At 33.8% G+C, this 13,654-nt stretch overlaps 2 protein-coding genes across 4 annotated transcripts; one reads left to right on the forward strand and one right to left on the reverse strand.

Moving 5' to 3' along the window:
* Positions 1–2,311: 2,311 nt before the first annotated feature.
* LOC130981220 (uncharacterized) lies at positions 2,312–3,172 on the reverse strand. Its single transcript, XM_057904829.1, has 2 exons — positions 2,674–3,172; positions 2,312–2,577 (listed from the first exon to the last, which is right to left on the reverse strand). Exons 1-2 carry the CDS (start codon positions 3,170–3,172, stop codon positions 2,312–2,314), a joined length of 765 nt encoding a protein of 254 aa, XP_057760812.1.
* A 3,344-nt stretch (positions 3,173–6,516) lies between these two features.
* On the forward strand, positions 6,517–9,283 carry LOC130982196 (sirohydrochlorin ferrochelatase, chloroplastic). Of its 3 annotated transcripts, none has more exons than XM_057906086.1 (6): positions 6,517–6,639; positions 6,767–6,958; positions 7,067–7,128; positions 7,501–7,611; positions 7,913–8,005; positions 8,821–9,283. In XM_057906086.1, exons 1-6 carry the CDS (start codon positions 6,603–6,605, stop codon positions 8,926–8,928), a joined length of 603 nt encoding a protein of 200 aa, XP_057762069.1. In that variant the 5' UTR covers positions 6,517–6,602; the 3' UTR covers positions 8,929–9,283. The 3 variants fall into 3 exon arrangements, with proteins under 3 accessions (XP_057762069.1, XP_057762071.1, XP_057762070.1); XM_057906087.1 differs by having other exon boundaries at positions 6,529–6,640; positions 6,780–6,958; XM_057906088.1 differs by lacking the exon at positions 7,501–7,611 and having other exon boundaries at positions 6,528–6,639.
* Positions 9,284–13,654: the final 4,371 nt, after the last annotated feature.

The raw sequence follows: 13,654 nt of genomic DNA on the forward strand, positions 1-13,654 counted from the left end.
AGAAGTGTTAACTGGTCCTAAGAATCTGAACTGGGCCACAGCCATGACTCATTTATTTTGGGTGATGCAGTGGACAAACAAGTATAATCACGTTCTTACTGAGGACCCCATGACTCTGCAGCAGCCATTAGATAATTATATGTACTAGTACCGTTCAAAGTATGGCGATCACTTAAACTTGTCGAATCTTGCGGTCCAAGAGGATGTTGAGGGTGACCAGGTTATGGATGATGATAATGAAGAGCAGGAGCCACAGTCACCACCGCCTCCAACTCCACCTCCACCTCCACCTCCAGCGGCAGAAGAACAACCTCATTCCACAAGCCAGTATGTACCTCAGACACAATTTTCTACGTCGTTCCTGATACATCAGCCACATTTTGACTCAGGAGAGGGAAGTTTTTTTAGCCAGTTGCTTGGGTTCATGGCCTCAGATGCCGACCAAGCACAATATAGCCACCAGGCCGACTTCATGGCGGGTAGGTATTCGTTTGAACCGAGGTATCCATTTTATACCTACTCGGGTGCTTCTGGAGGGTTTGTATCTGGTGATTCTAGTAGGAGTGACGGTGGTCGAGGAGTGTTTAATAGTCAAAACCCGAACCGTGTTTCAATGACTATAATTGAAGAAAATGCTAAGACTTTTGAGCATGAGACTGTTGAGTACTTAGTGGATGAGTTAGATGACGAGAAAGACGAAGAGGATGATGATGAGAACATGGAGGAGGAAGATGATGAGGACATGGACCAGGATGAAGAATCCCATAATGATGCAGGTACAATTATCATATAAGCTTTTTCGGTTAGTTGATGTTATCATAGTATTGTATGGGGTGTTGTGTAGGGTTCATTAAACTATATAATTGATGATATTATGCTCATTTATGGTACATTGGTTAAGGTTGATGTTACTATATAACTGGTTGGTCAATAGATGATAGCATGTTTATGTATGGTATGTTTTTGTAAGGTTGATTATACTATATACCTGCTGTCTCAATTGATGATATTATGTTCGTGTATGGTATGTTGGTTTTGGTTGATTATACTATATACTTACTTGGTTTGATGGTTGTATATACAGGTGACACATGTACTCCAGTCGAGACAGGCAAATACTACAATCTCAGGATTGATCTAACGCATCGTAGCGCGAGTTGATACACTCCGTCTGTGTTCAAAAAGGCCGCGAAGAAATGCAAGAACATCGTAAACTTTGGAAAGTGGACAATGAGAAAGTAGTTGTTGTGTAGTTAGTTTTATCTATGTATCAGTAATATTTCTTAATGTATACTTTAACTATTTACTTATGAGTAAAGTCTCATAAGTACCAACTAAGTATTGTATTGTATATTTCTGTTGATGCTCCTTATGTTCATTAAAGTACAATAAAGCAGGTTACGATGGCAATGTTATGAAAACCAGACCGGACCGAAAAATCGATGAACCAGACCCTATATCGATCCAGTCTGGCATTTGGACCATAAAGTACTCTGACCGGTTCAATCACTGGTTCGGTTCTGTCAACTATGTACGACGGTTCAAATATAATAAAGTACATTGACACAGGTTACAATGATTCGATCACCATAAAGTACATTCACAAATGTTACACCGGTTCAGTTATTATAAAGTACACTAACACAGGTTACGATGGAAAAATTACCATAAAGTACAATGATACAGGTAGCAATGATTCATTTATCATACAAGGCATTCACATAGGTTACAATGATTCAAATATCATATACATCTACTGGGCATTATTGTCGGTACCTGGACGACTTCCCTGACAGCATCTACTACGGTTGTGTCCCTCAGCTCCACATTGCCTACATCGCCTCGGACGGCGTAACATACGTGTGTCCATCTCATTCAAGAAGCGCGTCATCCTGGGCCGACCTTTGAAAACGCGTCTCAAGTACGGGTTCGGTACGAATCGGGGACCATTGTAAGAAGGCCAAGTAGTAGGATTCCCTAATGGCCTAAACCTAGCCCGATAAACGCGTCTGACCTGGTCCATCTTATAAACGTCATGCACATACACCTGCCAATCTAGTCGTTGATTTGCACAACATGCAAAGACATGCCGGTAAGGAATCCGGTCCACTTGGAACTCACCACAGTCACATCTTTGACGACGGAGGTCAACCGCATACTCTACTCCACTTGGCATCTCACGCACTTCAAATACCTCATTCTGCCTGTCAAAGCAATTAACCTGAATATTTCCTGATGCAAACTGACTTGCATGAATTTTGGAGGTCACATGCTCAGTAAAAACATGGCCTGCATTAATCCTCGCCTCCGCCTATGCTCTTTTCCATGTGAACAACTCATGAAGTCTGTAGAATGTTGCTTTGACAAGTGCAGTGATGGGGAGATTGCATGCACCCTTCAAGACTGAGTTGATGCATTCCACTAGATTAGTCATCATGTGACCCCATCGGTAGCCACCGTCGAAGGTCAACGCATACTGTTCACGGGGAATACGGTTTAACCAATTAGTGTACGCTTCGTCCCGCTCTCGTAAACGATGGTAACGCACTTCAAACTCGTGAACTATCCGCGAATATCCTAAACAATATCATATACCAAACACCAAATAAGTTTCAGGATGTATAGATTGTTCGCAGTTTCATTAATAACAAACTTTGAAGGAATCAATGTTACCTATATTGGCGACAAGCTTTTGCAGGTAGGGTGCCTTGAATTTTCTCAGAAAGTTCGATTCTATATGCCTGATGCAAAACATGTGGAAAGCTCTAGGAGGTGACCAAGCTCCGTGACTACGTTCCACAGCTACATTTATGGACTCATGTCGGTCCGATATAAGTCCCACACCATCCCAAGTCACAACATGTTGACGCAGGTTACTAAGGAAAAAGTGCCAAGCATCAGAGGTCTCTTCCTCGACAATAGCAAATGCAATCGGGACGATATTGTTGTTACCATCCTGCGAAACGGCCACTAACAAGCAACCCTTGTACTTTCTGTACAAGTGAGTCCCGTCCACTTGGACAACTGGCTTACAGTGTCTGAACGCTCTAATGCACGGGTAATAGCTCCAAAAGACTCGATGCAATACCCGAATATCAGTTACCAAGTCATCCCATTGATATGCAGGCATAGTCTCAAAATGTACGACAGCTAATGGCTCTTTATGACACATGGCCTCGAACCATATGGGCAACGCTTTGTAGGATGCTTCCCAACCTCCGAATATCTTCTCAACGGACTTCTACTTTACCAACCATGCTTTTCGATAGCTGACGGTGTAGTTGAACTTCGACTGCACTTCTGCAATAACTGATTTTACCTTTAAAGAGGGGTTAGCCTCAACCAACGACTTTATGTCTTCGGCAATCGTATTTGAATCCAGCTTCGAATGATCCTGAGACATGGTTGCTCTGGTACAAGTGTAACTGCCGTTGTACCTCCTAATAACCCAACAGTGTTTTTTGCTGATCATGCTAACTTTGATAAGCCAATCACACCCTAACTCGTACTGTGTACACTTCGCATAAAATGTCAACGACTCCAACTCATACACACGGTAGTCTATAGATCTTTGGAGGGTATACTCCTTCATCGCCTTAATAACAGCTTCCCTGGAACTGAATTCCATCCCCACGGCGAACTCACCATCTGCGACAAAAGGAACTTCTGCCGCGAAGGTAGCCATACCATAAGTATTTAATACATGATTGTTTAATGACCAAAATTAAATATTAAATCATCACTCACATCATCAATAATGATATAGCTAAGGTTTACATTTCGTTATTATCTAAATCTCAATTACAAAAAAATACAAACACATTAATACAAATTATGCTCAATAACTAAAACTAAATACTAATCTTCTAGATAACTTCATAAATACTGTAATAAACAATCAGTTATAAACCCTAATTAACTAAATAGCTAAATAAATACAAATTAACTAAATAATTAAAAATAATTATTAATCACCTAAACAACTAAAAATAAATACTATAACAAATGCTCATTAATAAATCATAATTAGCTAAATAAATACAAAGTAATTAAATAACTAAAAATAAATACTAACCGCCTACATAACTTCATCAAGACTATAATAAATACTCATTAATAAATAAACTAATAAATAAACCCTAATTAACTAAGTAACTAAATAAATATAAATTAACTAAATAACTCAAAATAAGTAACAAATGCCTAAATAACTTCGTAAATACTCTAACAAATACTTATTAATAAAGCCTAATTAACATATTAACTAAATGAATACTGGACTCTAAATACTAATTAACTCAAAGTATTTTTATTTTAAATTTGTCTAAATAACCTCTTTTACAAATGCTAAACGAGTACCTGCACTCATATAGTCCGGAAACTCCGAAGCATGCATGACTTCCAAATCCAAAACTCGCATGAAAGATAGCTCCTCAAATGGCTTTTCATTCGCGAGTGCATTTGCAACGTCTGTCACATTCGGAGCCACACTGCCGTCGGCTGGATCTACATCTCTGTCTTCACCAACAACTTCGTAATTTCTTTCGAACTCTTCCTCACTGTCACTATTGTAGTCTTCTCGTAAAATATTTCGGTCGGCCTCAGATTGTTCGAATTCAATGTACAACTCGATGAACGAAATTTGAGCATGACTTTCAATATACATTGAAAACATCTCTTGCATGCTTGCTTCGTCGTTACATATTTGGTCTGAAATTGGACGAATCCACCAAATACTGGTACAGGATATCTGTATAAAATACATGATATTTTTCTTGACATCTCCGAATCTATCTTCTCACAAATCACGCCTTTAAGCTCTTCAAATGAAATGGTGAAGGGAATAACAACATCTAATATATCTTCACAAAGAAATTTTACTCCTTCAAGTGTCTGCAATAAAATCTGACCAAAATAATACACTTTCAAAAGAACTATATCATCCATTATTCCCACTCACTTAAACAAAAATAGCAATTTCACCATCAATTTTTTCTCCAACCCAAGTAACCCCACACCAGACCCAGAGAAAGAAAAAGAGAACTTGAACAAGAAGAAGAAAGTTGGATCTGGTCGGCGGTCTTTGGTTCGCACACCTTAGCAACTATATATATACACATACAATTCGGACCAACCGAGTTGTGTATAACCTAATTCGAAAAAATTATAAAATAATGAAAACTCACCGTCCGATTTCTATTACTGTAAATAAAAAAAAATTGGCAAACAAAAATCGGACCCAGCGACTAATATAACAAAATAAAAAAATCAACAAAAAAACGGACCATCCATTTTGATTAGGTCATATCGCACGGTCCGATTTCTCCTATGTGCTGCGAGCAAAATAGACTCTCCGATTTGCTTACAAAATTTCCAAAATAGAAAATTCGGAAGGTCCGATTTCTTCCTACCAAATCTGAACCAAAACCTGTCCTACATTTCGATGTAGCACCCCTTCATTCCATAGCCCGACACAACACCTACCCCTCCTCCATAACAAAAAAAATGACCCGTTATAGAGATTTCATCACAACAAGCTCACTATAACAAATATAAAAGAACTAATTATTAGCCACATAACTTTGTTAGTTTTTGTATCTAGTTCTTGTGTCTAGTTTTTATAGAATACAAGATTTATTCTCATAAATGATTAAGTATTTTATTACAAGAATATTATCAATTTACAACTCTCTTATTTTTATATAAAAATTTCTACCTTTATTTATTTATTTTTATCATATTTTCACAACACCCACAATTGTTTTAAAAGAGTCTTATTAACAAGTATTTTTAAAATATTTGTTAGGAATATTAAATTATTTTATAAATAAAAGAATTATTTAAAAATTTAAAACTCCGATTTTTTTCTAACATTTTCTGTACTACTCTATATTAATCTTTTAAAAATTTTTGTTGTAATTTAATCTTTAATAAATTTTCATTATTATTTTAATTTTAACTATTTATTTTAGCAGACAAATCAATTTCTAAGTTAAATTCTTTTGTTAGAGGTTAGCAAAACTTGCTTACATAGAGGGACTAATCTAAAAGGTTTAAATGTCTTTTGGAATTTTATATATTCAAAAATAGTAATGAGAATTAATTTAGTTAAATTTATTAGTCTTTAACAAGAAAAGATGAGATTTATTGATTAACTTGTTTAATAAAATGAAAATTTGATTTTTTTATAATTAAAAAATTTGCTAAAGAATAAAATATTTGACTAAAAAATTTTTGAAAATTAATTTGAAGTATTACTTGAAGTTTTTATTTTTTTATTCTTAATAAACCCAAAATTAGCGAAAAAAGAAGGAGAGATGGGATATTATTAGAGGATTAAACTTTTCTAAAATGAAGAAATTGATAAAATAAAAAAGTAAATATCTAATTATTGTTAAATTAAAATAATAAAATTCATAAATAATAAGCATTATTTTTTGTGCTAAAATAAAAATTATTAATTTTATTACTTTACTAAGATAGTGAGGATTTTTTTCCCCATTATTATAGGGGTTGCAAATACTTGGAATGGGTTGATTGATAGTAAATGAGGCTATCCCCAAACTAAAAAGGAAGCAACTTTTTGATCATTTGATGTGCCCATGAAATCTCTTTCACTTCCTTCCCTTCCCTTCACAAGGTACTACCTCCATTCTGCCTTTCAGTTTCTTCCCTTGTTTTTTTTTTTTTTTTGTTTTCCTTTTTTTTGGACAAGAACTTTTTTTATTCTCTTACTTTGGTTGGTGTTCTTGTTATTGTTGTTACGGACTTTCTGCAAGGGAAAAAGGAACAAACACGAGATGGGTATCCTTCAAAACCTCAAATTTGTCACCAAAGACTCCAACTTTAAGCAGAGTATTGTGTCTGAGAGCTAAAAGCTATGGTGGGGTTGGTGATGGTGATGCGGTCATAATTGTGGATCATGGGTCGCGTCGCAAAGAGTCCAATCTTTTACTTAGTAAGCTCGGTTCTTTATTTTGATGTTATCACTCCTACTAACGCTTTTATTGTACTTTGGGAATACTATAATTTGAGGTATGAAATTAGTTTTGGTTTTTGATGTCAGATGAATTTGTGGAGATGTTTAAACATAAAACTGGGTACGAGATTGTGGAGCCTGCTCATATGGTAATTTACTAATTTTCTGTAATCTTTTTGTTTTTAGTTTTATTCGCAAAAAGTTGTCAAGTAGAGAAAAACATAGAATTAGAGAAATGTTAGCTGATAAACTTTTCCGAATCTTGCAAGCATGATATGTAGTATGCATCATCTTAGGACTGTTAGCATTTTACTTAGGTTGTTTGTTTGTCATGGGCAATGACATTGTCTTTTCTCTTCATGAGGGGTAAAAGAGATTAAGCTTGTTTCATAGTGTGAACAATTTTCTTCATGGTGCATAAATCAACATCTTTTTTCTTTTCCTTTTCATTTTATGACAATATTATAATTTGGATTTCTGGGGGCAATTCCTGAGGTTTCATAATATATACACATTTTTAGGAATTAGCAGAACCATCAATTAGAGATGCCTTTCAATCTTGTGTCGAACAAGGTGCACAACGTGTCGTTATCAGCCCCTTTTTCCTCTCTCCCGGAAGGCATTGGAATCAGGTAGACCTTTGTAAAACTGTTATCTGTCCTATCTTTTCGTAAACAAAAGTGCTATGCGCACACGAAAAATCAGCCACCAAATCAGTCACTATGTATTTGTGTATAAATAAATACATATGTTGTTTAACTCATTTTCAATATATCTTTTATATTTTAACATGTATTTTATGCCAGTAGCTTATTTTTGGTGTACATGTAGCGTGGTTCTTCTATAAATTTTTGTTGTGATTCCTCAACTTGATGAAGATTGAAGATTTCAGTAAGTGGCAAAATTCTTAAAACTCCTCATTGTATTATGTAGGATATTCCTTCGTTAAGTTCCGAGGCAGCAAAGGAGCACCCTGGCGTATCATACATTGTAACCGCACCCCTTGGACTGCATGAGCTACTGGTGGTATGAACTCTTGTACATTTCACAAATTCACAATGTCATGTTTGCTGTCCCGAGTTGAGTTTTACAAATCACTCAGGAAAATGTTTTGCTTCCTTGGGTTTCAAGCTTAATAGCATCTTTATATCAAGGCGAACAAAACAATTCTGATTTAATTAAAATTCCTAAAAATATCATGTGTCAAGATGATTAAAAAGGTTTTATTTCAAATTGCCTTTTTATGAATCAATTATAGTTGTTTAATGGATGAAATTTCTCTCATGCTTGGTTGGACTTTCTTAATGGATAAACCATGATCATAGACATTGTATCAGATTCAAAACTAAAAAATAATTATATGTCAATCAATCAATTATCCTGCTTTTACCAAGCATAGGCATTGATTCTGGCAAGGGTTCACATCGTCTTGTCACGCAAAACCTTTTGCATTGCCCTCTTCTTTTTTTTTTTTTTGGGTGTTTTCGTGGTATCCCCTGACCCGGCAGGCTAAGGACTAATCCGTCGCGGTTCGAAACTCCATTTAAAGGTTTGCCGCTGACCAATGGGTTGCTGCATGCACAAGGCGGGATTCGAACCCCCAACTTTTACTTATGCGGACTAGTGAGCTAACTACTAGACCAACCCAACTTGGTTTTCTACTATATCTATTTATAGTAAATCAATTACTATTAAAACTATCCTAATTGGCCTTGGGCCTATTTCTTACTCCTTACACCAGTCTGAATCAGGCAATTATTACTATGAAAAATAAATACCAAGCAATGAATCTATGTTGCATTGTAACTGTCATATTGAACTTGAACAATCTTGTGCCACAGGATGTTATGAATGATAGGATCAAGCATTGCTTGAAGCACATATCCGGAGATGCCGATGAGTGTTCTGTTTGTGCTGGGACTGGAAAATGCAGACTTTATAATTCATGAAACAAAGTTGAAAGTCATGGGAATTTTCATTAACTGAGTTGCAACTCACCAAACTATTCTGAAGCCATGACTTCAAGGGAGCCCATGTAGATGTTGTCAATGGTCTGTTTCAGTAGAATCAAGATGGTTTTTTTATGATCATGATTCGATATGATACCTTGAAAGTGATTTGCTCAATGAGTGACAAGCATATTCTTCTCATCATGATGATTCCCAAAGATTAAAGTTCAGTTTGTTCACTGAAAAATAATTGCAAGCTTATTATAGAATGAGTTTATGTTCTATTACTTTTTGTAATTGTATCATATCAGCATTTTGCATAGATGACATTATATAAAATGATGTAAGCCTTTAATCATGCTAATTAATTAAATTTAATACTTATTATTACTTAATTGAATTAAAAAATAATAGTTAAATACAATTAATATCTATATTAGACACCAACAAAAGTAAAGACACCAAAATTAACATCTATATTAAAATTTATAATAATAATAATTTTCAGTTATAAATACAAAAAAATGTACATTATTTAATTTATTTAAACACTCTTACTATTATTATTCCATCTCATATATTCTCTATTTCTCTCAAATGAATCGTAAAAAATAAAGACAATATATTTTGTGCTAACTTATTCATTCAAAATAATTTACAATTAAATGATTATAAAGGAGAAGATTTCACCTTTCAAAAATTAAGTAGTATGCAATTTCAACTCAAATGACAATCAATCTAATATTCAAATGTGTTATTACCAAATATAATCATAATCAGAGAGTGGGAGAAGCTTTTTGCTCTTTATTTTACTTACAAAACCATGCAAATGGTAACTTAGAAAAAAAGCTATTTTAAATTGGAACTAAATAAAGAAAAAATTACAAAAATACTAATAGTTCATTTTTGTCCAGAAACAAATACATGGAGGATAAGTGGAGGTCTGGGCTCTCCAACTTTAAAAAAAAAAGCTAATAATAAAATTTAAGAAGTCCAACCCAATAAAATATAATGATATTTAAATAAATACTACATTATTTTTCTTCTCTTATTCCTCTTTGACGTTTAATATTCTTTTAAAACCATAGCTAATTAGCCGACGCCCTCCACTTTCAAGTGTCACAACGGTACAACCGTACAACTGTATAAGGTACAATATGCTAAACACTTATTTATTATACATGTATAAAACTGTTATAATCTATACTTGGCGTGGATAATGCATTATAAATGAAATTAGTCTTTGAAGTTTAATCCAAAGGCGGTAGAAACTCTAAATAATTCTAATTATTTATTAATAAACTAACTAGCAGAAGCCCCCGCGCATACGCGCGGGTAATAGTAGTGTTTGGATGGTGTAACTGCTTTGCTTACAATATTGGATTGAATACTAATATTGTATGTAATATATATAACGGTCTTTTGACCGATTTTCTAAGATATAATATAAATAAGATGTGAAATTAAAGAAAACATAGATAAAAAAAGGAGTCGTTGAATGTTTTAGTTGTGATGTACTATCTACTATGTACTTCCTTGTAATTAAAAATGTAAGGTTCCAATATTAGTGTAAACAATAAAGGAAACACAATAAACAAAAGAAATATAAAAGATAAGAAGATGATAGAAATTGACACAGTGATTTAGATCTATGCTCTAATGGAAAATTGGAGGAAAATATGAGTAACCATGAATATCCACTGCTTTGTTAAGTAATATTTTTCCATTTTGCATCAAGTTGGAATATAAATGCACAGAAAGATTATAATTTAACAGAAATTTGAAATATTTGGAAGCAAACCAACCAAGGAAGCATACAATGAAAAGAATCATGTTAATAGAATTTGAGAAGAGTTTAATATACTAAATAAAGATCTATTTGTCAGAACACAATATAGTTTTTGTTCATGTTTCACAAAATTCTTAAAGCAAGAAAGTGCAACATACATTGAAAGGAACAGTTTTAAACTTGTTCAAGTAGTTAAAAGAGCAAAAAATATTAAAAAGTAAATTTCCTAATGCTGAAAGACAATTTTTCCTTGTTTAATGATGGTAATTGTAGGTTTGTCGTTATGGACCTGCATAGATTGTTGAGAAAATATAAGTAAATTTGATTTAATCAACTAACAGGTGCAGATGCATGTTAAATGATACAAATAGAATACTGTTTTAGTAGTTTGTTTTAAATGAGTAGTATATTATTGTAATTGGGACTTTTATGAAAATTTAAAGTATATTGGAAGTGAAGTTTAGCAACATGGAATATTGATTATGGCAAAGAAGGTAAGGCAGATAATACTTGATTTCAGACATTATGCATGATGAGAAATCAGGATATTAATGAGGTAAATTGAAATATTAAAAGACGTGAGCATTGTTTCTTTTTTGATAAAGTACTTCATACAGTTAGAATGTGATTAAAAAGAACAGTTAACCATTTCAAAGCAAAATAACATTATGGGGTAGATGACTTATCATTCCAAATTGTCTGTGTTAGCATGCATGGGAGGCATGATTGAGGAGTTGTAGGAAAATATAATTTTTTTAAGTCACATAGTTGCGATAGGAATATAATAGGAATTTTAACAGTAATAACAAAATATTAATCATAATGGTAGAGTTGTGCATACCGGTATCATTTGGGAGATTTCTAAAAACTTCTTGGTATACCACATTTTGTGTTTCGGTTGAGTTGTTGGATTTCTCATGGGATATTACAATTTTTAATCCACTTTTGTTGGTAACCCGTGAAATTGCCACATAAAGTTGTCCATGCGTGAATACTGGTTGTTTAAGAAGTAATCCTACATGATTCAAAGATTGTCCTTGATTCTTGTTTATTGTGATGGCATATGAAAGCATCAAGGGAAATTGTCTGCGTTGGAACTTAAAAGGTAATCTTGCATCGGATGGGGTTAGAGTCATTCTTGGTATGAAAACTTTTTCACCAGCATTATTGCCTGACAAAACTTCTGCTTCGATAACTTTATTTCCAAGTCTTGTGACAATCAATCTAGTTCCATTGCAAAGACCCGCTGAATGATCAATATTTCGTATAAGCATCACAGGACAACCTTTTTTAAGTTGTAGCTCATGACTGGGGAGGCCAGATGATTTAATGGTTGCCAAAAATTCCGGTGTGTGTATGCTTTCAAATGTGTTGTTAGCTCCATCTTTAAAGCACGCTGAGTTAGAACTCACATATGTTTTCATTTCATTCACATTTAAAGAGAGCATGTAATTATTGACCTCTTCAACAACATTAATGGTAGGGGCTAAAATAGCTCGACCTTGGAGATGTAATGGATTGCAAACATTATTTAAGTAATCAGCATAAATAGCTCGAACTATTGCTTCAATTGGATCATTGAATTCTGTAATTAACAACTCTGGTGGAATGTGTATGATACTACAACCATCATCCGAGTCTTCTAGTTTACCATCTCCTATGGCAAGAATCCAATTTGCAAATTCTTTCAATTCCTCAACACTGTGGTCCTCATGCATAGAGTTTAAACGCATATTTTGAGTCAATTTTAAAATTTGACATTGTTCCCACAAATATGATGAGTTAATTGATGCATCAACAATATCTTGTCTAGAACCTTTTGTTATTACTGGAAGAATCTGCCTGAAATCCCCTCCTAAGACAACTGTTTTTCCTCCAAACGGTAAGTGCAAACTTGCATCATTGATATGACGCAATAAGTCTCTCATTGTTCTATCCAGTGCCTCAAAACAAAATCGATTCATCATAGGAGCTTCATCCCAAATAATAAGTTTCGTTATTGAAATTAATCCAGCCAACGGACTTCCTTGTTTGATGTTGCACGTAGCACATTCATCTGGAATAAGATTTAATAATGAGTCATAATTTAAATACGAACTCCAATATCTATGGAAGAACTGTGGGATGAATAGAGATCAATCAGTGCCTCATCATCACAAATCTTAACAGCATTATAAGCTTGGTCCACAGATGTCAGATTTTTCTGTGAGATAGACAATTTAAAAAGAACTACACTCAATCTAAGGAATGAGAAAGAAAGTCATTAAAATTTTAAGAAAATAATTTTTAGTCAAAATAAGAAAAAAAGTAACAGGAATCGGCAAATTAAATGATACTCTTTGCTCTTATCTTAGTCATCTACATCTCTTTCTGTCTCTGAAATTGACATAAAAACTATTCCACATTAAATAATGAACACAAAAGAATCATTTATGCAAGTTAGGCAATCATATTGGCATTTCAACCCAGATAAAGGATATGCAAACATGTGTATCTAACCTGAGTTGGGCAGTTGTATTACACTGATATTATCATGTTATTTAAAAACCATAAATAAGAAGATCTTGAAGCTTGTACGTACTGATCATAATATTTAAGAATTAAGATCTCAGAGTTTGTTAGGTGAAACCGAAAGGGTATCCGTGATCTGCAGGAGAACAAATTTTGACCAAATGAAGAACAAATTGAAAAGATAAAAAACTGAGCAGCTACACTAATTCTAATTAGTTGTAAAACACAAAAACAGAACCTTGAAAAAATTATCTCTTACAGAATTATTTTTTGCATTACTTCATGATCTTCATTATTCCAAAATTATGTCTTATAGAATTTCCAAAAACAAATCCTTTTTATTCAAACCAATTCAAGCTAATAAATGAAAAACTCAAAACATCTTTTGAGAAAATTTATATTGGCATATGTAAAGTGTTAGTGATG

The sequence above is a fragment of the Arachis stenosperma genome, chromosome 5, assembly GCF_014773155.1.
Source record: "Arachis stenosperma cultivar V10309 chromosome 5, arast.V10309.gnm1.PFL2, whole genome shotgun sequence".
Taxonomy (NCBI): Eukaryota; Viridiplantae; Streptophyta; class Magnoliopsida; order Fabales; family Fabaceae; genus Arachis; species Arachis stenosperma.